At 49.1% G+C, this 26,216-nt stretch overlaps 1 protein-coding gene across 4 annotated transcripts in view; it reads right to left on the bottom strand.

The window, feature by feature from the left end:
* Ctdspl (CTD small phosphatase like) overlaps nt 1-26,216 on the bottom strand; it is a 117,780-nt gene that overhangs the window by 18,255 nt on the left and 73,309 nt on the right. For 2 of the 4 annotated variants that reach the window (XM_075964198.1, XM_075964196.1), the window contains exons 2-3: nt 11,966-12,120; nt 3,460-3,492 (exon numbers count right to left, since the gene is read on the bottom strand). In XM_075964198.1, the coding sequence (XP_075820313.1) occupies nt 3,460-3,492; nt 11,966-12,120 (188 nt within the window). The remainder of the gene's footprint in view (nt 1-3,459; nt 3,493-11,965; nt 12,121-26,216) is intronic. The other 2 variants (XM_075964199.1, XM_075964197.1) reach the window with 1 other exon arrangement.

A 26,216-nucleotide genomic window follows, 5' to 3' on the forward strand; every position in this document is an offset into this window, starting at 1 on the left:
AGCTTTTGGCAGACAACACAGGCTGACTGTTAAGTCAATCCCGCCATTCCCCTTTCACTTCAATGTTCAGCTATACCTCCGGGGCTCCGAGTGTGAACTTCAGCAAGACTGTGGGACAACAGGACTCGGGTCACAGACCCTGTGGATTCTTTCATGGAGGATGCCACGTTCACAAGCTCGTCTCAAGCCATGTGAACTTCCCATCCCCTACATTTCTTCCTTAGCCTTCAACATCCGAAATAAGTACAAAACCCATGAAGCTTCCCAGCGAGGAAGCCCCGACTTCCAGCCCACAGGTGGGATATGAAAGCTACTAACTGAAATTTTCAATGATCCGTGTAAACATGTCATTCCAGTGGTGTGTCAAAGATGAGGGCTCAGTACAGGTTCAGGGCAGCAGAGCGGCCACTGGAGACTATCCCCTGCTTTCTAAATGAATGAAGGACACCAAAATCTCAGAGGAGGACATGGGTCATGAGTCACAGTTACAGAGTGGATAGATCTCCCAAAGCACAGATCATGGGTCATAAAACATCAGATGAATACATTTACCTATAGAACATTAAAATTTCTTTGTGGCCAAAACGATCGTAAACACAGTCAACAGATACACTATAGGGTTTTAACATTAAAAACTTAAAAAAAATTGTGTATGTGTGTGTGCGCGCGCACGTGCGTTTGTGTGGATATATGGAGGTCACAGGACAACTGTGGGGGTTGGTGATCTCTCTCTGTCATGTGGTCCCAGGGAGTCAGACTCAGGTCATTGGCCTTGGCAACACCTTTACCGGCTGAGCTCCTTCTCTCAGGCCCAAGCACCACTTCCTGAACATTTACAAAAGGGAGGACAAGATGAAGCCTAGACAGGCAGAATGGAAGCAAGGTATGCGGCCAGTGAGAGACCGCTCATATTCACTGGTCCACAGATGCCAGTTAAAGCTATAAATCAAAAGCATTCTTCGCTTTTGGATTAGCAAAGGCTGGGAGCTTCTGAAAAGCATTTCTGAGAGGGAATGGGGCCAGCTCACAGTCGTCAGTGTTAGAGGGCAGTTTGGCTTCGACAGCTAACAACGCGGACTAGGCTGCTGGACCCAGTGTTTTCCGTTAGGACCCGATGGACAGGTCCATGGACACACAGACACTCCTGCACAAACGCTTGTGACTACACAAACAGCTGCGTGAATGCAGTCAGTGGCGGGTGAAACAATGAGGTAGAGGTACATATGCTGATCTGTGCAAAGATGTTCAGGGCGTCCGTGACTAGCATCAGACGGCCTGCGGAATGGCGGGAGTAACACAATCTCGTGTGTATAAACATGTTTGCTTGGGAGCTTTCTGAGAGGGTGGAACAAACATTAACGAGAGTTATGCTAGGCTGTGGGCACTGCCTGGAGAACCCTTTCCCCCTTATGTTAATTTCTCATCATTTAAAGTTTAACTACTGGCTTGAATTATTGTTGAATAAAAAGTTCAAAGTCTGAAACTTCTGCACTTGCAAAAAAACCAGCATATGAATGAGAGAAGCGGGGGTGGGGCCTGAAGCGGAGATGGGGGATTCTGTGCCAGCAGTTGCCGTGGGCACCCGTGGCATCAGATGGCCCTTTCTCTTTCCTGGAGAAAGCCTTCAGGAGGCCAGGGAACCTGGTCCTGAACTTGCTTAGGTATCTAGTCCTTTGATGAGGACCTAGCTTTACTCACTCAGTATTACCCAGAACATCCTTTGCTCCACAGGGTCACTCTACCTAAGTGACCAGGGGCCTTGGGAAATTAGTACAGACTTTACCAGGGATGCCAAGATGTAAACCTCAGGACTGAATTGAGCCTAGCTGACCTTGTCCTCAGTCCCACATGCTGAGCAGGCAGCGGAGGTGACACCATGCCCAATGGTGGAACTGTTTTCCTTCAGATCATCATTTAAAGGTGCAAATTGGGACTGGATGGAGGATATTGCTCAGTGGTAGAGAGCTGGTTTACTACTCACAAGGTAATTCTCTGTACGGGGCTGGGGGGCATCAACACGAAGACACGATTAGAGTTACTTCAGCCAGGTGCTGCCTCTTGGGAAGCCAGTCCCAAGAGTCACATGTGCCCCACTGTCTGCAGCAGATGTAGGACAGATCCTGGAGTTCATTGATCCGATGCTCAGGTAAATTACACAAGGAGCCTTCTCGGCCCTGTTTACTGTATGCTGGGATTCTGTGCATGGTTGAGCCCGGTTTCCTCAGCAGTTTGCACGGCCCACAGCTCCTTTCCTTTGGCACCCAGCTCTACAGCCCGCCATGAGTTACCATTGTGTGCAGCAGTGACATTGAGAGGACACCCCTTGCTGCCATCCATTTAATACAGACACTTGTGCAAGAAAAATGCACGAAAATACCTTCATAGAGGTTAAAGGTAGCCCTTGATGGAGCCTGCTGGGCATCGCTGGAAACACTGGCTCAGTGGCTACCTGGCCTGGTCAGTCTCTCCCCCAGGGAAGCCCAACCTCTAGGCATTGAGAAAAGCAAAGTGATTAACTGTTTTTGGGCCAGTTGCAATCTCGGGCAACCCAAACTCGTAAAATCCACACTATTCAGTGTAGGATGGCTGTACTTCTGGGAGGCTTCAGGAAATACGGCAAAGCACACACACAGACTGGAATCCCATAATGGGAATCGGGCAATCCTTATAAACTAAAAGACCAATTCACAGACTGTTCTAGAAACTGTATCCGTCCCTGAGGACAGGGGCTGTGCCTTGCTGTAAAGTTCCTCCGGGAAGAAGCTGGATATAGAGTGTTGCTGGCTGAGCAGGAGGTGGGGGAGCATACAGGAGCCCGAAAGGCAGGCCCAGTGGTGGCCTGGGGACGCAGGTACAACTTTGCTCTAGAATTCAAGGTTTTCAAAGGGTTGGTGAGGTGGCCTGACAAGTCGCAGAGCAGCTGGCCGAGAGGTCTGAGGGGTTGGTTGAGTCCTGGGAGTTTTAAGCCCAAAAGTTCCTCTCAGCCCAGAGTTGTAGCCAAGCAGCCCCTGAACAGCGAGCAGGTTCAGTGAGCCAGACTCTGCTGTGAGGAAGCGAGTCTGGGCAGTGTGTGCTGCTCTCCTGATCAGAAGAGCTGGCCCAGGGCAGTACGGTGGGAGGGGTGGGCACAAGCCATCTCGGTTTACCGAAGCTGGGAGGTTTTTCTTGGGAGTAAGGAGGTGAGGATTGCAGGCGAAAAGAGGGGCAAGGTGGGCGAACACTGCAGAGTCTGTTTTCTGTACACAGCTGAAACTAACTTTGTTTTCTTGCCTCTCTCTCTCTCTCTCTCTCTCTCTCTCTCTCTCTCTCTCTCTCTCTCTCTCTCTTTAGCAGAATATAGCTGGTTACACCACATGATAAAACTCAACAGAAGCAAGAACGCTGGAAAACCTGTCTCGAGTAGGAAATGCACTGGGGGATGTCACGCACACTTTAACAGAATGGGATAAGGATACATACACTTGGTACGGGAATGACCTGCCTCTGGTCACCCTGAGGAAAAAGAAAAGAAAATCACTGTCAGGATGGAAAACAAAGAGACGACATTCTCAAAAGAAACGTCTAAGCTCTCTTGAGCAGAAACACAGCAATGGCCTTCCCACCCCTGCACCCTGGTGGCAGCGAGCAGAGGAAGCCAGGGACTTCCGGGAGGGAGCAGGCCCCAGCTGCCTCCAGACCCCTCCCGGACTAGAAGGCAGGGCTTCTGAGGCTCAGGCCTCTCTGTTTATTTAAACAGCATGTGCCCTGCTCCCAGGAATACAACTGTAACTTAAAAACACAACCGAACACTCCGATTTTGATCCCCACCCCTCTAATAACCGGCTTGTTTCTTGTTTTCAAGCAATTTTCCCCCTAAAAGGACAGGAGTAGAACACACAGAGAAAGGGGGCAGGTTGATCGGATAACAAGGAATGCCTGACCGACTGCTCCAGGTCCTCCTAGGGTGGAGGAGAGAAGGGGAAAGGGGGGACAGGGCAAGGTACAAGGAGTTCCCTACCAGGCTACCAATGCAGCTTTCTCCTTTAAGGGAAACAGAAAACTGTTTTCACTGAGAGTGTTAAGAATGTTCATGCGCCCCCGCCCTCCCCCCCCCCCCCCCCCCCCCCCGCCAGGAGGAGCCTCAAGGAGCTTCAGCCCAGAATACCAGCCTTGCAGAGTGGCAGGGATACTGTAGCACTGATAAATGTTAATACAAGGGGGAAAAAGTTATATTTACTTTGTGTGTGTGTTTTTCCTTCTCATATGGTGGGATAGGGAGATGCGCTGCTTCGTGTCTCTAATCGGAGGATTTGAGAAAAGATGTATCCATGGTCACCAAGGTGGTCACCAGCGACATGGTCTCCTGTGAAGGCCAAACTTGATAGCAAAAGCAAGTGGCTGGCACCTCCTGGTAGCTTTTGCTAAGACTCACAAGGTGACTTCACGATTCTCTCTGGCCCCTCGACATCACCTCTGTGGGGGTAATTGCAATCCTCTTTCCTCGGAAGATGACCTGGATGGCTTGTTCCTTTGCCAGGAGGCCCCCAAGACGGGGGTCTCTCTACAGTTCTAAGCAGCCTCTATCAGAGGCTCTCCCACACGACAGCACATGCTAATCAAATCCCGGGGTCCAACAACTGGCACAGGGAACTTCATTCCCAGGGTCTGGATTTGGGAGGGAGATTTTAACCAGAAGCTCGTAAGTGCTCGCCCCTCTCAAGCAGTGACACTGGGCCAGATGACTGGGCGAGGATGTCCTCTACAGGCACAGCTGAAGCATCTCTGCCCTACCTCACCAGCGCGTCTCCCATGAAGGAAGACTTGCTCCAGCCCGAGACCACAGAGCTCCACTCAGTGAGCCTCAGAAACACGGGTCATGAGTTGAGCATATGTGTGAAGAGGCCACGGGAGCACAGCCGAGGGTCGACAGACCATGGACAGTGAACACACAGAAGTGATGAACCACAGGTATGTGGGGATGAAGAGTGCGTGTGTGTGTACACATACATGTGTGTGTGTGGTGTGTGTGTGAGAGAGAGGTGTATGTGTGAGCATGCGTGTGCTATGAGGGGCGTGCATGTGTGTGTAGGGAGGGTAGGTATATGTATGGGATATGTGTGTGTGGTATGGGGTACAGGGGGTATGTGTGTGTTTGTGTTTCTGGTAATCCCTTTTATGCTCTTCTTACTTCTGGGGTCCTCCACGGTCATGTTGGAGTCTTCCAGTCACTTAGTCTCTGGATGCTGCTGGCCTGCAGGTCCAGGATGTAGCTGAGGTGCCTTCAGTGACTGCAGAATGGTTGAAAAAGGTCCTGGATCTTCCTCTTTCCAGGGGTGAAGGCATCTCAGCAGTTGCCTGTTCCCTTCTGCCCACGGCCTTCTACTGAAGCCCTGGAGACTTCAGTAGAGTCAGGTCTGAGATCGATTTCCATGGGTGGGCTTGTTGGCCTGTTTTCAGTGGGCACTGGTGGGAGGCAGCTTGCTCCACCCACAGGGTCCCATTTGCTCTGTAGACAGCACCACTTTAGGTCTAACTAAGTTTAAAAGGACTTATTTTTATTTTATGTGTATGGGTGTTTTGATTGCATGTATGTCTGCATACCACATGTGTGCCTGGTGCCCGTGGAGGCCAGGAAGGGGTGCCAGACCTCATGACTGGAGTTAGAGAAGGTTGTGAGCTGCCACATGGGTGCTGGGAATCTAACGCTAACCCTCTGGAACAGCAGCCAAACCTCTGGCCTTTTTCTCCAGTCCCGTCGCTCAAACAACAACCCTGAGTTATTTAAAAAGACATTTCTGCAAACGTGAACAGAGGCAAGCCATGAATAAGCAGTAATTCTGAGACCACCGCTCCCAGAGGAGCCTTTACAGGGTGTTTATCTCAGTGGACAACTGAGCATCCCGGTCCCTTCACTTAGGACACTTCTCCACAGGGACAGTGTCTTAATTCTCTTATTTTAAAAAACATGTTCATTACATCTGTTTATTCATTTTGCATGTGCTTGTGGGCATGTGCCACCCTGCATGCGTGGAGGCTGGAGGACAACTCGCATGAACTGATGCTCTCCTTCCCCGACGTGGGTCCCACGGATGGAACTCATGTTGTCAGGTGTGGTAGCAAAGCCTCTTCCTGCGGAGCCGTGCCCTGGTCTCCGCTGGCAGCAATAGTTTTTAAGCAGGACGGGACAGAAATGCATGGGGAGACGAGCCACAGTGGACTCTCCTTTCATACGTTACGATAGCTACACACACCAGAGTCACATCTGCTAGGCCAGCTGCCTTCAGTGTGTTCTTCCTTAAGCCTTCTTCAGTATCGCTGATGGTTTTTCCTTCCACGCGAATGTCAGCCCACCCAGAAGCACACAGAGCAAGCTCTCAGCCATTCAAATCAGTTTTATCTCTCTCGGGCATCTATATCAACAGTGACGCCATCCACAAGCACGGCTAATTTTATAACTTTTCCATATTTATAACAACTGTTTCATTTTCCTGTTTTAGTCCACCAACGATTTGCCTGTGTTGTTTGCTGCTCATTTTCAGAAGACAGAATAGCTTCCTATCATGATTTTCTCATAGCTTCCTTCCCGTACTTGGCCACACATCTGGTCATACGAAGGACGGCTGGGTCATGAAGTACCTCACCTTTTATCACTGCAAACATCTTCACTGTGTTTAATGCTATCAAATGTGTTTATTTTTGTGTGCATGCATGTGATATGTATGCATGTGGTGTCTGTGGGTGCCTGTGGAGGGCAGATGAGAGCATCGGAACCCCCAGAGAAACACTTACAGATGGTTGTGAGCACCCGCATATGGACGCTGGGAACTGAACCCAGGGCCTCTGCAAGCGCAGCCAGTGAGCCATCTCTCCAGCCCCTAAGACATTTGACTCAGTTCTGCTCGATCTGATACTAATATTGCCTTAGCAGTTAGACTTCTTTCCTTCAGTTCAGCCTTCCTTGTACACTGCACCCATCTCTTTCCTTTCTGCTCTCCTTTATCATGCTGTGTTTGATGCTATTATGGAAACGATCCGGCACTCATTTTAATAGGCATTAGCCACTCTGTACCCCGTCATCCCAGCTTCTCTTCTGGGTACATGGTAAGGTTCTGCTTCACTGCCTTTGAAGTTTGGTAGGTATAGTTATGTGTCTTGCTGCAGCCACTAAAGTCAAAATACATTTGCTTCTGGGTCAAAACCTTCAGGGATTGCGACAGTTAAGGAAGCCAAGCAGCTAGGCCATCACCACTGTACATCCATGAAAGAGATGGGTGGAGCTGCCGCTCGCAGCAGCACACAGGTCTCCCCGAGTCCGTGAGGCGTGGCTAGCCCAAGCTCCGATGTGTGCGAATATAAAACGCACTCATTAGCTCCTGAACTGGTAAGATAAGACGAAACTATCTCCACAATATTCTGTTGATCTCATGTTTGAGCCTTGGATATACTGGGTTAAGTAAAATATGATTAAAATTAATTGCATTTGTTTTGAAACATTTTTTGAAATGTGACTAAAATGATTTAGATTTGTAGCTTACTGCATTTCCACAGAAGACTCAGCTAATCTATGACAAATGATGGGTGAAGGAAACATAAAAACCTCCTGACAGCTCTCCAAACTATTTCAAAAATGAAATTTAAGATGAAAAAAAATTTACGTTTTATGTGTGTGAGCTATTTCGTCTGCATATGTGTGTGTGTGTGTCACATGTTGCAGTATCTGTAGAGGTCAGAAGAGGGCACTAGAACCCCTTAAACTGAAGTTATGGATGGTTGCGAGCCAACACGTGGGTACCAGGAACTGAACCTGGGTTCTCAGCATATGCTCTTAACCCTGACCCCTCTCTCTAGCCCTGTGTGTGTATGCTTGTGTGTGTGTGGGGGGGGGGCATAAGCCACTGCTTGAAGCATACGCAGATCAGAAGACAGCCTGTAGGAGGCAGTCCTCTTTCTGTCACAGTCTTGGGGACAGAATTTAGGTTGTCAACTCTAGTAGGAAGCATCTTTATCCAATGATAAAGAATCATCTTGCTGGCCCAACTTGCACTGTTTTAAGCCTCGTAGGTTTCAAGGTTGATACTGAAATACAACTACACTCATGCTGACCAGTCTACTCATGGGTCATTCCTCATTTTGGCTGAGAGTAGAAACTCATCCAGATGAATTTCTCTGCACGTCATCCTTGCTGCAAGTCGGTAGCCCTCAAACAACGTTCTGGGTTTTCCATGAAAGCAATAATGTGAAAGAGATGGACAACGCTAGAGCTCCCCACCACCCAAGAACGTAATACTCGGGTGTGAGGAGGGAGGCACGGAGGCCAGCGATAGCCGGGCAGAGAGATGGCCAAGCGGAAGAACACAGTCTGGGTTTCTGATGTCATCACTGGGATCTAAACCAACTTAGCACCGACAGACTCAGTCTTCGCATGTGAAAAAGCAATCAGTTTAAGTACTGGTTGCTCGTTTTCTTTTACTTGTTGCCCAAACCATCGGCATTTGATGGTAGGTGTGGTCTTGGTAATTGCACACGGCTGAATTTGTCAAACCAGGTGACATCGTCTTGGTCACCTGTGAGCAGAAACTGGTTCACTCTGTTTTGTGCTCTCTGTTTAAGCTATGCTTCTATTTATCTTCAGCTGCCCTGGAGAAAACAGAGCCCCAACTCTGACATTCATACTTAATACTAGCTTTTTTTAAATTAATTAATTTATTAAATATTTCTGTCTCTTCCCCGCCACCGCCTCCCATTTTCCTCCCCCTCCCTCAATCAAGTCCCCCTCCCTCGTCAGCCCAAAGAGCAATCAGGGTTCCCTGCCCTGTGGGAAGTCCAAGGACCACCCACCTCCATCCAGGTCTAATAAGGTAAGCATCCAAACTGCCTAGGCTCCCACAAAGCCAGTACGTGCAGTAGGATCAAAAACCCATTGGAACTCACCAAGGCCAGCTGGCCTGGGTCTGAAAAAGCCTGGGATAAAACCGGACTCGCTGAACAAAGCGGACAATGAGGACTACTGAGAACTCAAGGGCTAGCTTTTTGAAAGGCACAATGTGCCTTATCATCTTTTTCCCTCTCAGTAACCTGCACGTGTGGCCTTAGTCTTCTCTTTTATTGTTGCTGACAAGAAGTCCAAGATTAATATCATTGCTTTCACTAAAATAAAGTGTTCTGGTAGCTTGTGAGATGTGTTGCTTTAGCCGGGGGTAAGGTGCTGGTGGCACACACCTTTAATCCCAGCACTCGGGAGGCAGAGGCAGGCAGACCTCTGTGAGTTCAAGGCAAGCCTGGTCTACAAGAGTGAGTTCCAGGACAGCCAGGGCTACACAGAGAAACCCTGTCTCTGTGTTTGAAAAAACAAACAAACAAAAAGCTGCGCTACTTTAACTGAGGGAGTTCCACCTGCAGCCCCTGGTCCCTGGGCGAGTGCTCTGCTGTGTCCCACTCCTGCGGGAGAACCAGCAAGCTTTGCAGTGGCAGGTGCAATCTGTCATCTTTCTGGAACTCCTGCTTGCTGATTGGTCTAGATGGCTCCTCTCCTCCCTCGCGATTTCCATCTTTGCGTTTCTGGTCTGAATTTTGCTTTTCCAGAATTTACACTCAGTTCTTGGAATGGCTGCTCTCACCGTCTCCCTTGCTTTCTGAGGTTTTGTGTTTTGTGCTGTGAGATGTTGGCGCCCCACAAGTCTCTCCCATCCCAGTGGCTGTCCTGAGTTGTCCATGGAGGATGACTTTCTACACTGTTTTCCCCGAAGGAGTCTTAGCCGCCAGTTTTTCCAACATGGACCTGAGGCTTCACTACAGTGGGCAGTTTAAATCCCTCCTCAGGGCTTCTGCGGTGGTTGCCATTTCAGGTGACCTCTAGAGAAGACAAGCGTTTGCCGTGTGTCTTTCCAGTCTTGCTTGCCGTTTGCTGCGGTGTACGGCAGGCTGGCTGGTCCATGGCTGTTCCTGTGGTGTACGGCAGGCTGGCTGGTCCATGGCTGTTCCTGTGGTGTATGGCAGGCTGGCTGGTCCATGGCTGTTCCTGTGGTGTACGGCAGGCTGGCTGGTCCATGGCTGTTTTCTGAGGTGTACAGCAGGCTGGCTGGTCCATGGCTGTTCCCGTGGTGTACGGCAAGCTGGCTGGCCCACTGCTATTCCCACGGGGTCTGGCATCTGGCTGGCCCATGGCTGTTTTCTGAGGTGTACGGCAGGCTGGCTGGTCCATGGCTGTTCCCGTGGTGTATGGCAGGCTGGCTGGCCCACAGGCTTTGCTGACTCCATGAAGATATTGCACTAATGCTTTTATGTGGGTTCTGGAGATCTGAACCCAGGCGGACATCCTCAGGCACAAGCGCTGTGCTCACTAAACCATCTTCCCAGCCCTACTGGGAATATTTCTTTACGTCAACAATCGTGCCATGCCATTCCTCAGGATTCGCCACTTTTAACCAAGACGGCAACTGACTGTGTGGCTATCATGTAGCTCTTTTAACTAATCATCTCTTTTGTTTCCTTTAACCCCTTCTTGGAATCATTATGTGTCTGAAAATGTACCTCCATTGACTCAAGGAAGGCTAGCTTTGAGATCTGTATCAGACACCTTCCTGGATCATTATAAGCCATGCTGGATAGCATCTTCTGGATCAATCTTTGTAAATTTATAACAATATTTTTTTTTACCGTGAAATAAAATCACTTTCCTCAACAACAGGCAAACTCTAAGATTTTAACTGCGTGTTGCCAAATGTCCTCTCAGAAATGTGAACCAATTAGCACACATTCTACACCACTTAACGCTACGCTGCCCCTCCACTCCCACACCAAGCATCACCTTTTAAAAACCTCACAGACAGGAAAAGGGTAGTCTTAGTTTACACATTTGGCCATATCAAATATTTTTCATATTTTGAGCCATACACCAAAACAATCAGGTGTTCTGTATTTTTCCTTATTAAATATCTAGTATATGTGTACACACACCTATGGCAGCCAGAAGAGGGCGCTCTAGCCTCTGGACTAGAGTCACAGGCTGCTGGGACTGCCTGACGTGGGTGCTGGGAACCACACTCATCCTCTGGAAGGGCAGCAAGTGCTGGGAACTGCGGATATGCGAGCTCCCTCTCCTGTCCCACAGTGATTTCTTCTTCTATGAGCTATCTGCTTACACTCTTTGTTCATGTTATTAGGAACAGAAAGTTTTATTTATGACGTCTGTGTCTGTAATTTTTAACCATGTTCCTGAAGGATAATCTCCTTTGCATTTTTCAATATTGTTTTTTTCTTAATCTGGAACCCAATTTTGACAGAAATTAATATAACCTGGTTTCTTTACTTGTTCCTGAATGGTGTCTCTTTATTTATCCTTATATTCCTAACTGTTCTGAGTCATTTTGTTTCAGATGTGTCTGTCAGACAGCCCGTGGGTGGTTTTGGGTTCTGACCTATTATGACAATCTAACACACACACACACACACCCCAGCAAACACTCTACACAGAGCCCTTCCACTTTGCTTTTGTTAAACACATGTTGTTACACAATTATACTCACTGCAAGGTCTGCTCTGTCTCTCTCTTACTTTGCCTGATTCTATATCTGCTACTGGTTCCTTCTTAAAAATTATATTCATCTATTCTGTGTGTGCGTGAGCACGCGTGTGTGCAGGCCTATATATTTGCCCACCCATGTCACAGTGTGCACGAAAGGGTCAGGGGATGCCTCGTGGGGCAGTCAATTCTCTCCTACCATGTGGGTTCTGGGGCTTGAACTCAGGTCATCAGCCTTGGCAGCAAGCCCCCTTACCAGCTGAGCCATCTTGTTGGCCGTAAATTTCCATCACACACGCCCTTCAGTTGCTAGATGGGAGGACCAGAAATCCTTTCTCTAAAAGACTGAACCCACTTCTTCAATGGCTGCGCACACATTACACAGACTATTGGGGGAGGATCTGCCATGGCGGGACAGACACGCTGCCACAGTTTTACTGATGGCAGTTCTCCGTAGGTACTGACCTTCTGAAGCCCACCATTCTCCTCCACCAGTGGCGGAAGCACACTGGGGCTGCTGGGTGGAGGTGCCTCCACATTGTAGTCTCGGAAGCAGCAGAAGAAGGAGCTGAGGATGCTACGACCCCTCTGCTTCTTCAGGCTGATGCTGCGCTGGGAAGCTGAAAGAGAAAAAGCACACTGTGAGTGATCGAGGCAATGCGTGGGGGCGAGGACTGGCATGTGCAGCTGCTTCTCAGACCCGACTCCAGGGGCCCTGCAGTTCAACCCACAGGTGGGACAATCACTGGGACTTCAGCTGGGTGGGGCCCGTGGGGCAGCTGGCTCCTTAGCGCCACAGTCCTCAGGGGCATTGTCACCTGTGCTCCCCAGCTGGAGGAGGAGAAGCATTCCTACCAGGCAACAGGACGCTTCAAAATCAGTGGACCTGACCCTCCCTCAGCAGCATCTTCCCACTGGACAGCAAGCGAGAGCCACTTAGAGACTCGGTGCCTGGACACTTCTGTGTGTTATGGAGACGGTCATCTGTAGGGGTCAAAGACGTGTGTGACACTCAGAGCGTGGACTTTGGAGAATCAGGAAGTTCTCAAGATCCAACACTGTGCCCTGGCCTGCCCTGGATGGGAGGCATCTGAAGGAGGGATGGGTCTTTCTATTTATCCTGGGCTCAGGACAGGTTGCCACAAGTCAGAAATAAAAGGCAAAATCTGGCACAGATGGAAAACACACCTCAGGGCAGAAGACTGACAACTTGGATGGGCAGGCGCTTCTGCCTGGGAATGTGGCCGGGGCAGTCCTACCACATGCCATGGCTGGGTGGGTCTGCAGTGCTCAGAGCTGTAGTCTCAGAGAAGAGACCCTGCTGAGGCTTAGTGATGTGGGAAGTGTTAAAAGTAGGGGAATTGTGAGAACATGCCTCTCCTCACCAGCCATCTGGCACTATTCTTCACTGTGCGAACTTAGTGATTCGCTCAGCGCCCTTCCTCCCAAGTGATCACAATCCTAGGGATTAGTTCCCTGGTAACAGCAAAAAAAAAAAAAATGCATCCAGGGGATTCTGGGAAGGTGAGATCCAAGCAAGTGCTCAGATGTGGGTGGTCTGCAGCCCCCATGCACGACCCTTAGGGGCCGGGGAAATGACTCAGTGGTTAAGAGCATTGATGCACAATAGTAAGAACCAGAGTTTGGATTCTAACACTCGTGGAACAAGCTGGGTGTCCCGCACACACCTGTAGCCCCAGCTCTGAGGGGGGAGAGACAAGAACATCATCTTGGGGTTCACTGTCTTCCAGCCCCACTAAGAAAACTCAAGCCCCAGGTTCAGAGAGAGCCCACGCCTTAAAGAAGTAAGCAGAGATTGATGGAGGAACCCTGGTGCCCTCTTCTGACCTCTGTGTGTGCACGTACACACATACACAAGCTCTCTCTCTCTCTCTCTCTCTCTCTCTCTCTCTCTCTCTCTCTCTCTCTCTCTCTCTCACACACACACACACACACACACACACACACACACACACACGATGCATTATAAAATGATAAATCCTGGGGAAGCTGGATGTTTTGTCTTCTTCATGAATCCTTCAGGGTACACCATGGAGCCCCAGTGGTCCCATTTCAGGATTCGAAGGCTGGCTCAGACCACAGGTGGTGGCCTCCCAAGCACACGTGAGCAGGGTTGGTAAATATATGACGACCATCAAGCTGACTGACGGCCAACTTTCAAAACCTCACCTCCTGGACTCCACGCAACTCCCAGAGGTTATAGGGGTCACTGCTTCCATCCTTGCTGACAGGGAGCAGCTAGCACTTGCTGGTGCCAGGAGTGGAACCCAAGTGGGCCTGTTTCCAATGTATGATTTCCTAAGCGCCCCACTGAAGGCAAACCCAGCCCAACAGCATGCTGGTCTCTAGCTGATAGTACATTTCTCGGCAAGTCTATGGCTTGCTTGTGTCTCAGAGGTGATGAGCAGCCCAAGAGCGAGCGCCTTCCAAGGTCTGTCTTCACCTTTGGCTCACACAACCATTCCTCACACTAATTAACAAACAACTATTTATCTAATCAATCATCAATCAATCAGCCCGAGACTTGGAACCAGTAAGGCTCTTACATTTCTACCACTGGATCCCTCGCTGTCTAGAGAGTCGGGAGAACTTAGATTGAGCCGTATGGAGGCCGGTGGAAGTGCACAGGTTTCCTTGCCTCCCTTGTTCGAGGAGGGAGAAGACATAATTCCTTAGGACCAGTGAGCGTATGACTGAGTGGCTGGAGCCTCTGGCCCCATCTCTCTCCCACATGTGGGATGGACGTCTCTGGATGTCTCATTGGCCTTCCCCCTCGACATGGCTAGATGGGACTCATGGTCTCCGCTCCCCCAGTCTCTGAAACGGCTAAATGGGGCTTGCGGTCCCGCTCCTCAGCTCTAATCATCACCCCTTTCTCTTTTACCAGGCCGTTCTGAATCCTAAGTAGCTCTCACATCTGTCTTCAGCGGTTCCTCTCCTCCAGAGGCAGAGGCCTTAAACTGCTGAGGTAGTGTCCTGAATTGATTTGCTACAGATCTTTGTCCTGCAGTAACTTCTCCATAGGACCCACGTGACAACGAAGCCTACCAAATGCTGAGAGAGAGAGAGAGAGAGAGAGAGAGAGAGAGAGAGAGAGAGAGAGAGAGAGAGAACAGGCGCTCTGGAGCCCGCCTGCATAGGTACTCGTGATGGCTCAACCAGAAACAGCACGGGGCCTGGGAAAGTTCTCATACTTCTTCGAGCCTGGGTTTCCGTGTCCATAGAATAAGGACATTAGACATGGCCATACCTTGCAAGTTTGTAGTGAGAATTAAATGTTTTATTATCAGTACTGAGAATAGTATCTAAAGTATTCAGCAAATGCTGCTCTCGGAACCATCAGTAGTCTTTCTGAAAAAAATTTAGGGGCTGGAGAAATGGTTCAGAGGTCAAAGCTGGGTAATCCCCTTGTAAACAATTCAAGTTGGTTCCCAGTGCTGGCAGCTCATAACCACCTGCAGCGCCAGCTCCAGGGGCTCCAAGGCCTTCTTCTGACCTCTGTGGGCACTGCACACACATCTACACATAATTAAAAAGTCAATCTTTAATTTCTTTTTGGAGTTTCCTCAGCAATGCACTTACTTCCTTTTTTCTTTTCTGTTTTTCTTATTTCTTCCATTATTAAACACGTGCTATTTACTTATTTGGTCTGTGTATGTGTGTGTGTGTGGGGGGGGCATCCATATGTGCACTGTGTGTGGAGGTTGGAGGACAACCTGTGGGCGTCACTTCTTTCTACCATGTGGGTCCTGGCGCTTGAACTCGGGTCTCCAAGCTCTGCAGCAAGCGCCGTTCCTTGCTGAGCCATTTCATCAGGTCTTAGCAACGTTTGCTTGGTAGAGCAGAAATGACTCTGCTGGTAAATTCTGGATAAAGGCTGTATGTCGCGAAAGTAAATTTTTTTCTTTCTTCTGGCATTTGCTAACTGAGAGACACATTTATTATAATAGGTCTCAGTTATATAAACTGCACTTTAAAAGCAAAACTAGACAAATCTCAGGAAATCATTCTATTCAATTGCTTTCAAAATTGGATGCAGACATGGGCAAGGTAAAGAGGGGGTTGAGTGTCCAGTGAGCTCTGCTGGCTGCTGTTTTCTGCGGGAAAGAGCAGGTTCTCAGGAGAGAAGAGGCAGCGTCCACACTATCTCACCCCTTGCAGCTTGCTTCCCTCAGGGGCTATGTTTAGCTCTCTGCTGAGCACTGCTTCCTAGGCTGGCCCTGGAGTCCTAGCCTGAAGCTGCTCACTGGAAGGGACCACCAAGGAGGCCAGCAGAACTAGCACATTCTTCCACTGGGGTTCCCTGCCATCTCCCCAGGGCTCAGGGCAGCACAGGTCGTGAGGGACTACCCTCTACCTCTTTCTTCATTGTGATGGGGAGACCGCACTCATGGCCATTTTCTCCACCTGTCGCTAGGCTATGGGTATCTCCCTTTTTGTGTGTGTGTTTTTTTTCAAAACAGCGTTTCTCTGTGTAGCTTTGGAGCCTGTCCTGGAACTCACTCTGTAGCCCTGGCTGGTCTCGAACTCACAGAGATCCTCCTGCCTTTGCCTCCCAAGTGCTGGGATTAAAGGTGTGCACCACCACCGCCAGGGTATCTCCTCTAAAGGTGAATAAAGGGAGACACTTGGCAGATGCAGACTAGGAAGTCTTTGGCTCAACTTCTCACCCGGAGGACATTAGAGGGAAGTCACGGAGAGTTGTGCTGGAGGTGGGTTTGGGTTTCATGATCCTTGTGTGTCTCCTGGAGGGGGTGACAGAGGGAAACAGAAACCAGGCTCTTTTTCTGGGCACACCCTACCGCTTCTTTCTAGACCTCACCTCTACAAATAAGACCCACTTCCTGCTTGTGGATGTGGGCTTCGCTCTCCTGCCAGGGCTAGGAACTTCTGGGAGCATCTACATATAAAGCTTGGAGTAGACACTGTGGCAGCTGCCTTTTTCTCAGAGGAAATGTGTCCCTGATCCTACAGGACGGGAAGCTTCCAGAATGTCTCCCAGTCTCTTTGGATAGAAGCAAGCAGTGACCTCAAAAAGTCTTTAACTAATTAAAATCATTAAAGGGGAACATGGCATCCATCTGACAGGCTTCGCCTGCTGGAACTCCACTAAGCTTTATAGTAAAAGGTTTTCCCTAGGGGGCTGGAGAGGTGGCTCAGGGGTTAAGAGCACTGGCTGTACTTCCAGAGGTCCTGAGTTCAATTCCCAGTGCCCACATGGTAGCTCACAACCATCTGTAGTGGGAACTGATGGTCTCTCCTGGCATAAAGGTGTATGTGCAGATAGAACACTCATACATAACATAAAGAAGTAAATGCCTCCCTTTACTTCATGTCCTCCCGCCTCACTAGCTCTCAGTCCACACAGCTGAACTCGGTCCAGCAGGTTTGTGCCTGGAGCTGTCAGGTGTCCTTTCTCCCTGGGTTTCCTAAGAAACCTGGAGCTGGTAGCCACCCTTGTCACCAGTGCAGGAAGCCAAGGTTGAAAGAGCTCCCGATATAGACTAGTATTATCAAGACCAGGCCCTTGTGGAATCTTTAGATATGTAAAACTACAGATTCCCTTCTACCCTAAGCTAGTCTAAGCTAGGTTTACATGAGTTTCCTCCTCCTCCTCCTCCTCCTCCTCCTCCTCCTCCTCCTCCTCCTCCTCCTCCTCCTCCTCCTCCTCCTCTTCCTCCTCCTCTATTTTTTTCAATACAGGGTTTCTCTGTGTAACAGTCCTGGCTGTCCTAAAACTTACTCTGTAGAACAGGCTGGTCTTGAACTCATACAGATCCCCCTGCCTCTGCCCCCCAAGTGTTGGGATTAAAGGTGTGCGTTACCACTGCCCATTAGTTCACATGATTTCAATGGCAACACTCAGTTCTGGGAATGGAAGCTCTCATGCTAGGCAGTGGACAGCAGTGGTCAATGTCTTAGGCACTAACTGTCCTCACAGCCTGAGGAGCGTCAGGGCTAATGAGAAACACTGAATAAAAAAATCAAGATACAGAAAGCTAAGCTTTGATGTGGGCAGTCCAGGGCACTGCAATCCAGCCCCATGGGCTATTTAAGAGCCTAGAGTGGGATTTCTTCCTTAGAAGTCAGCTTATTTAAAAGTAGGTGCAGGGGCCGGTGAGATGGCTCAGCAGGTGAAAGAACTTGCTGTACAAGTCAGACAACCTGAGCTCAATCCCTGGAAGCCACATAATAAAGCTAGATGCAGTGTGTATATCTATAATCCTAGCACGCCTACTGAGAGATGGTAGAGGGGGGGAGGATCTAGACCAGTGCTTCTCAACCTCCTAACGCTGTGGCCCTTTAATACAGTTCCTCATGTTGTGGTGACCCCCCAACCATAACATTATTTTTGTTGCTACTTCATAACTGTAATTTTGCTACTGTTATAAACTGTAATGTAAATATCTGTGTTTTCTGGTGGTCTTTGGAGTTCAAGACCCACAGATTGAGAACCATTGGCTTAGGAGCTTGTGGGCCAGCTAGCTTGGAGAAGGCAGCATGACAGAGACCCTGCCTATCACGAGGGGGAAGGAGAAGCGACTTCTCCAATTTGTTCTCTGACTATTATACGTGCTGCAAGGCACTCCCTGCCCCCTCCTACCCCGGAACTTTTTAAAAGTATTTGTGGACTGGGGAGGCAGTTAAGTTGGTAAAGTGGTTGTTCTGTAATCATGGGTACATGAGTTTGGGTCCCCAGCGTGTGGGGGTTCATGTTTGTATCCCCCGGCTAAGGACACAGAAGTAGGAGACCCTTGGATCTAGCCAAACTGGTGAGCTCTAGGTTCAGTAAGAGATTGAAAAAAAAAATACGGTGGAACATTGATTGGGGAGGACATTTGATGTCCACCTCTGACCCGCACACACTGTGAATACATTAAACACACACACACACACACACACACGCATGTGCAGACAACAGATAAACAATACACTCCCTCAAACAGAAAGCACTCATCAGGTACTGAGGAGGAGGGCGTGGGAGGTGCTTGTCTTAGCCCTCTCGTTAGCTGCATGACTTCATCTACTTAAACGGCAACGCTGTGCGAAGAACGACAGCTCCCCGCAGCACCGTGCCTGCCACGGCACCATGCCTGCAGCAAAAGCATGTATGTTCACGTAACAGCAAAAACCCACCAGCAACTTGAAACAGAGTAAGGAGGGTGGCTGACTTGGGCTCTGTGCAGCATCTCATTGTGCACAATGAGAATTTAGCTTGTACCCAGACAACCGTCCTCACAGACACAGCCGGGTTTTAGGAGAAAACATGTAGGCAGACCCATTTTGGTTTTGGTGATGTGAATTCTAAACTTAGAACATTAAGTGGCCCTTTCAAGTCTTACCTCCAGAACAGAGAAGATGTCTGTATACACAAACACCAGTGTAACAAAGGCAATGAGGAAAATCCATCTCTGTGCATGAGCCTTAGTGTCAGCCTGGGCCTTAGCATCCTTCTAGGAGATCACGTATAAAATGTGTTCAGAACGTGCTGTCATCAAAGACACCAAGTGCCTAGGAGGAAGTTCACCAGGCGGACCATGGGGTTTGGTTCTCTGGTGGCCCAAGGAGAGTAGTCTAAGAATCACGTGACCAGAGTCTTGGCTGAGTTTATGCCAAAGGGGGAGACTACAGTGGAGTGGGATCTACACAGGCAGAGGGCAATTTCTGGTCACCGTCTTATGTTTCCTGATCTTCTGGCTTCCCTGCAGTTCCCAGAAATGTGGAAATGACCTCTGACCTTTCTTTCTGTGGACTGGATCTGGTTTAGAGTTAGGGTGTGAGGAAGCTTTATGACCACCAACCCTGGCTTCAGAACCTAGACTTCTGGGGTCCGCACTGACTCACCATCCTGAGCATAGCTACCACATGGGCTATGATCCACCCTCCCCTCTGCTCTGGTTCACACTCCTTAGCTGTGATAGCTCTGCAGTGCCAAGGAATGGTTCTCCGGGCACGACCTCAGACCGACTGATCAGATTCTGGAAGAGAAGGACTGACCGTACAGCTGTGAACCCACCAGGTCCCAGTGGAGAGCTCCAAACCCATGGCCACACAGATGACACTGGCTTGTCTCAGTGGGACACAAAACCAAATGAAATGACATAAACACGAAAGAGATCTGTGAGGAGCAGAGGGGGTGGGTGGGGGTGAAGAGGTCCAAGAAGAAATTGTAATTAAAAATAAGGCGTTGAGGATAAAGGGCAGCGAGCCGACTTTGCTACTAGGTGTAAGTATCTCTAAAATTAAGGTTCGCTCTTAGCAGCAGAGAACACTAAGGGCTGTTTAGTTCCCGTGACGCAAAGCTCGCCTGTCCCTGGTACAGGATCACCCAAGACAGCACAGTCCAGAGGAAAACTCACATATCGCAAACAAGGAACCTTCACATACCCTGATGGTAGAGAGGTTTCTCGGTCCTTCTGGGCATTTCTTTGTAAAGTCCAAATTTACCAGAGCTACGAGGCGACCTTAGCAAAGTTCCTGTGCCTTTCCACGGAACATGTCCCATTTCCACCCTTCCTCAGGTGATGGCTCACAACCCTGGCCTGTCTTCACTGAAGATCTTGATAGGCGGGCTGAGAGATGGGTCTACTGGTGAAAGTGCTTACAGCCACGCCTGACCTGAGTTTAACCCCCAGAAACATACGAAGGAAGGAGAATGGACTCCTACAAGCTGTCCTCCTGCTGTGGGCACACCCATCACATCCAAAGAATCCCACAGCTGGAAATCCCTCCCCCAACACTGCTGGCTTCTCCCAGTAACTGTCCACCCAGGACCTCCACTCTGCTCCGCTATGAACACCGCTTGTCCTTGCTACATTCAGGGTGCACCAAGGATGCAGACTGAGGGCTCTTTCCCCTATTGCGACAGTCCAGAAGACTTCAACCACCCCCTGGATCCCGCTTCCATCCGACTGGTGCCATGACAGAGCACCGCCAACGGCTGCACAGTAATCTGAGAGCACTAGCTGTGCAAGCGTGAGTGTGAGAGTTTGCGTGTGTCCCCCACCCCGCCCCCGCCCCATCTCAAAAGCAACCGTAACTCCAGCACTATGAAGGATGGAGACAGAAGGCTTGCTGAGGCCTGCTGGCTGTGGATGGTGTCAGAGCAGGAACCCACCATTTCTGGGGGGGCGGTGTATGAACCTGCATACCCCCATCACACACACAGGAGTGATTCGTAGCAGATTCAGAACAATAAGCCCTGTGCGCGGCATCCTTGTGGACGTCCATGTTGCTACAGATGGTCTGCATTCTGTCCATGCATCCATGCTTCTATGCTGCTATGGCTACAGAATGAAACATCAACCGTGCTACAGATGGGCTGCATTCTGTCCATGCTGTCCGTGCGTCCATGCTGCTGGCTTTAGAATGGAGTCTCAAACGTGCCTTAGGTAAAGCTATTGCTTCACACACAGGAATGTTAGAGCTGAGTGCATTAATTACAGTCTTAGAGAGACCATACTGCTGAATTCACAACTACATCATGCTAGAGAAAGCTAAATGCCCTCTTAAAAGGCGGGCGAGGGCGAGGCCCTTTCCGGAGGCCAACCGAGAAATGAATGCACTATTTCTTCCCTCCTAGAATGGGCTCCTATCTCTGGACCGCCTCCCGGGCCGTGGTCTGGAATGGGTGTCTAACAGGAAATTCTGGGCAGTGTGTGCATACATCACATTCCTTTATCCGCCCCGAAAGAGCGGTCAACAAACACGACTTCCCCTCCGTTGGGATAAAAGGGGAGTGTTCAGAGTGGAGAGAGGCCAGAGAGGCCAGCCTGCAGACCACACAGTTCAGAAGAGAACCCAAACATCTAGGGGAAAAAGATTTAGTCAAGAAGAGGTAGCTTTCAAGATATCCAACCAGCGTCTATTTTATTTCCAGGAGACAAACTTCCCCAGGGAATTCCATCGGACAGTCTGAAAGAACCGCCTCTGGGAACACGATGCCTGTGATGGATCCCCAGCAGGAAGCTGACCGCTTGCTTCCTTCTGGGATGACAGCTGTTTCCCTGTCCCCTGTCTTACATTTGCTGAGTGTGTTCGTGCAAGGCCCTTTAGATATGTCATCTCTGCTCTTCACAGTGTGCAGAGCAATCATCCCAGCCCGTTTCCCCACGAGAACACAGACACCCAGATTCCGAGCACTCTTCCCGCTTGTTGGGTCTCATGCCCTGCATACGAGCCCTCAAAGCTCCACCTTCCCTTTAGAGTGAGCATAGTGACTTACAAAGGGAGCCAGGTCTTGCTAGGAGGACCCAGCGGGTAGACGTACCCAGAGCACAGCCTCTCAGGGTTGATGCCTAGGAGCCCCCATTCTTCCAGGAACACCCTTCCTTGCCTCAGCACTTTTCTTGGCCCTGGTGACCAGGGCCACTCACTGAGCTCCTAAGTAGCAGGGCTGGTTAAACAAGCTGGGTTGTGTGAGCCTGGGATCCGAGCTCTGCGCACAGTGTGCTTTTACACCGGGAGCTGTAATGACTAACAGAGCAAGGGATTTAGGCAGCTCATGCACTGAAGAGGAATCAGGTTAAAATTTAACAGTCATCAAATAAAGGGTGTTTTAAAAAACAAGCCCTTCTCTTGTGCTTATTAACCTAACAAAAATGAGCCACCCAGCAAACGGAGGTGAGCGGAGGGGCGCAGACCCAGCCACTCACAGTGCCCACTCTCTAACTGGCAACAACCTGTTTGAAAAGCAGGAGAGGAACACGTCACACGCCAGGAGGTGTTTGTGATAATTAGTTTAACTGTCAACTTGACACTAGTTGGGTGGGAAGAGTCTCACTGAAAGACTGTCTAGGTCAGCTTGGCCTATGGGCATGTCTGGGCGGGTGAGGGGGGATAACATGCCTGGGTTGGGTGCCTTGATTGCCTTAACTGATGCGAGAAGACCCAGCCTGAAAGCGGGTGAATGGTACCCTGGGCTGGGTCCTGGAGCAACAAGCACGCAAGTACCCATTCTCTCTTCGCTCTGACTGTGGATGGGATCAGTTGTTCTAGCTTCCTGTGTGCTGACCTCTCTTCTATGAGAGACTGGAACCTGGCGTTGGAAGCTAAAACAAGTTCATTATTCCATACGTTCCTTTCTGTCAGGGTATTTTACCACAGCAGCAGACATGAGGCCTGAGCAGTAAAAGTGCAAGCCATGTGGAAGTCCATCCTCGGAGTAGCTGCTGCGATAGCCCTTGGTCTATCAGCAGAAGGCAACCACTGAAAGTCTGTGCGTCCGGGAGGAGTGAACCTTCGCAGTGGGGTGTGTATGTGTGTGTGTGTGTGTATGTATGTATGCATGTGTGTGTGTGTGCGCCGTGTGTGTGTATGTGTGCCATGTGTGTGTGTATGTGTGCTGTGTGTGTATGTATGTATGTGTGTGTGTGCCGTGTGTGTGTATGTGTGCCGTGTGTGTGTGTGTGTGTGTGTGTGTGTGTGTGTGTGTGCGCGCGCCATGCGTGAGCATCGACGACCATCTCAGACCTGTTCCAGCTCTGTCTATGTCAGCAGTATGGGCTGGTAAGCTCTGCAAGTGTGAGCAATAGGGCTATTGGGGCCTTAGTAATCTTGTTCACATCCCAGTGCTGGTATACCACAAGCCTGTCCGAGTACACGCTCAATGATTTACTCTCAATGCTGTGCTAAGACTCCATGGTGGAGGCAACTAAAAGAAGAAAGTTATTTTGGCTTTGGTTCCAGAGGGTAAGGGTCCATGATGGTGGAGCACTGATAGCAGCTGGAGCAGAAAGTTGACGGTTCAGACCTTCCAACTATAAACATGAAACAAAGAGACATCAAGTGTCATGCGCTTCTAGCTATGAACCCTGCCCAGCTGCCCAGCGATGATATTCTTCCAGCATCTTCCAGCAAATCGACACCTTCTAAACCTCCCCAAACAGCGCCACCAACTGGGGACCAAGAGCTCAAACGCCCGAGACTATGGGGAGACACTGCAGATGTTAATGAATGGATGAATGAACCAAAGCACAGAACACTGAAAATGCGGAGCTCCTGCAGTCTGTTGGGGAGAGCAGGGGCAAACAGTACCCCTTTGTGAGAGTCCTCAGCACTCCTCATCCATGCCACTCACATCAGGTCCCAGTCCTGGGCACACAGCTCACAGTTCCCTGCCACTTCTTTTTCTTTTTGAGATGTGCATTTGAGGCATGCACATGCATGTGTGCGTGTGTGTATGCGTGTGGCAGTTTGTATGTGTGCATGTTGTGCATGGATGTGGAGGCTGGGTGCTCTTCTCGGTTTCTCTCCACCTTACTCACTGAGGCAGATTCTCTCATTGATACTGGAGCTCATCTTGCATCTAGTCTGGAGGGCCAGCTTGTCCTGGGGATTCTGTCTTCACCTCTTAAGCACTAAGAACCACCGTGCCCACACGGCTTTGCCCACGGGCTCTGTCCACGCCCCTCTGCCCACGTCTCTGTCCACGCATCTCTGTCCACACGTCTCTGCACACATGGCCTTGCATGCATGGCTTTGCCTGGGTTCTGAGGGTCCAGGGAGATCCTCTTGATTGCATGACAAGCATGGCCCATTGAGCTACCTCCCCCTCCCCACTTTTTTTTTTTTTAGCAAAGATGGTAATTAATGCTTCCTATAAAATAATTAATACAAGCTCATGTAAAAAGCACTCTCATGTCAAGTGCTCTCTGGCTCATGGGACTGGAGGGCATATTAGGCTTTTCTTGATAGTGAGCTACCATTTCTAAATGACCACAATTTATATCATACTTATTACGGGAAAATGTAGTAAATATTACTTAAAATGTTAGTTTCTAGTTCATAAAACAGATCCTTTCACAGCCTCATTTTGATGGGCCACCTGCTGTATCCTAAAGATGTTAAAGAATTTTCCAGAGAAGATGACAAAGGTGGAAAAAGCAATTTTCTCAAAACCCAGAGATTGATGCTCACAGCCTGGTCCCATATTGCCTGCCAGTGATATGGAGCAGCCTCAATGAGAAACGCACAATACATACATTGCATGCGGCACACTTCCACAAACTTTAGAAAAATTATGTCATGACATTTGTTAGTGTGTATGTTTTAACGTTGGGGTCAGAGGACAACTTCTGGGAGTCAGTCTCCCCTCCTACCCATGTGGGTTGCCTGGGTCATACTCAAGTTGGTAGGCATGGCAGCAAGTGACTTTACCCACTGAACCATCTCTCCAGCCCACTCGCTTACACTTCTAAACAAAATGCACACACGTGCTCATGTTCTATATGCTGAGAGCATCCCTGGAAGGTTTTGTAAAGAACCTAATGTTCCCTGGAAGAAAAATCAGGAGTATGAAGGACAGTGAAAAGGAGAGAGGGGGAAGAATTTTTCATTGCTCCCGGTATTGTAATTTCATAACATGTATTAAAGAAACAATTGTGAATTCTACATCTGAAAGCAACAAGAAACAGAAACAGAAACCGTGCCATGAAGGCCACGCAGCACACACGGTCTTCCTGTGCTCACTGATGCAGTATACACAGCCTTTCTGTGCAAATTAACGCAGCACACACGGTCTTCCTGTGCACATTAACACAGCAGACACAGTCTTCCTGTGCACATTTTCCCTCTAAAATATTGCTGGCTGGAGAGGAGGCTCAGTGGGCAAAAGTGTCTATCTGCCTCACGAGCCTGACGATCCGAGTTTGATTCCCAGGGCCCACAATGGAAGGACAGAATGGACTACAACATTGTCCCTGATGCCAGCGGGACATGCAGGATGTGTACCTCAGTCTGCAACAGGAGCCCAATGGCGGTGTGGAGAGCGTACAGCCTCTGCTGTCTGAAAGGCACCAACCGCAACTTGCTGTGCACTTAATTCACACAATTTTGGGGGTCAGTCAGTCTCTGCAGCCTCCTGCAGGCTTGGGGGCATTTCTAGCTCTTTTGAAAATCATGGGGGACAAACCAGTTTCTACTCATTTTCCCTTTGTCCCAGTGGGGATGACTTGGCATTGTTTCACGGGCTCCTCTGTCATGCTGTGTTGCGCGTTAGAAACAGCATCTGTTGTAGGCCGCAGAGAATCTGGCGAGAGTAGCTACGGATAGGTAGAACCTTTAGGTTTCCAACGAGTCAACTCTAACATTGTTCTTCCTTCATGCCTGCCCTTTGTTCTAAAACACTGGGTATCAAATGCACGTGTGAGCATTTTCCACCTTCCCTACCCCTAAGTCCAACAATCTTTTAAAGACATTCTTTTCTAACTCAATTTGATACACTATTTTTTCAACTAGTATATTTTAAAGTAAACATCTCTTTGTTTGGGGTCTCCTCTGGTTTTCAGAATATACTAATGAGCCTTTTCCCCCACCCCAAAAGACACCCGATATCCTACTATGTATTCAACAATCCATCCTTGTGCACTTCGTCAGCCTGTTGCTCTGTTCTGTAGTCTAATCTAATCCAATTCCCTACGTGTGCCAGGAAAATGCAGTCTTGTGAGTACAGATTTACTATTTTATATTTAATGGTGGTAGCCCTGTATTTGAAAATGTCTTGGCTGGTCTAACCTTTCATACTTCTAGACAAATGTCAGAGTTACTTACCAAATCCTAAAAAAAAAAAAAATCCCACCAGGAATTACTTGCCTTAGATTCATAAGATGCATATCCACCAGTTCTAGCTAATTCTATCTGAAGTTATTAATGAAGAGGTAGAATGAAAAGGATTTTAAAAATCCCCTTTGTTGTA

Source organism: Microtus pennsylvanicus, chromosome 3 (genome assembly GCF_037038515.1).
Source record: "Microtus pennsylvanicus isolate mMicPen1 chromosome 3, mMicPen1.hap1, whole genome shotgun sequence".
NCBI classification, from domain to species: Eukaryota; Metazoa; Chordata; class Mammalia; order Rodentia; family Cricetidae; genus Microtus; species Microtus pennsylvanicus.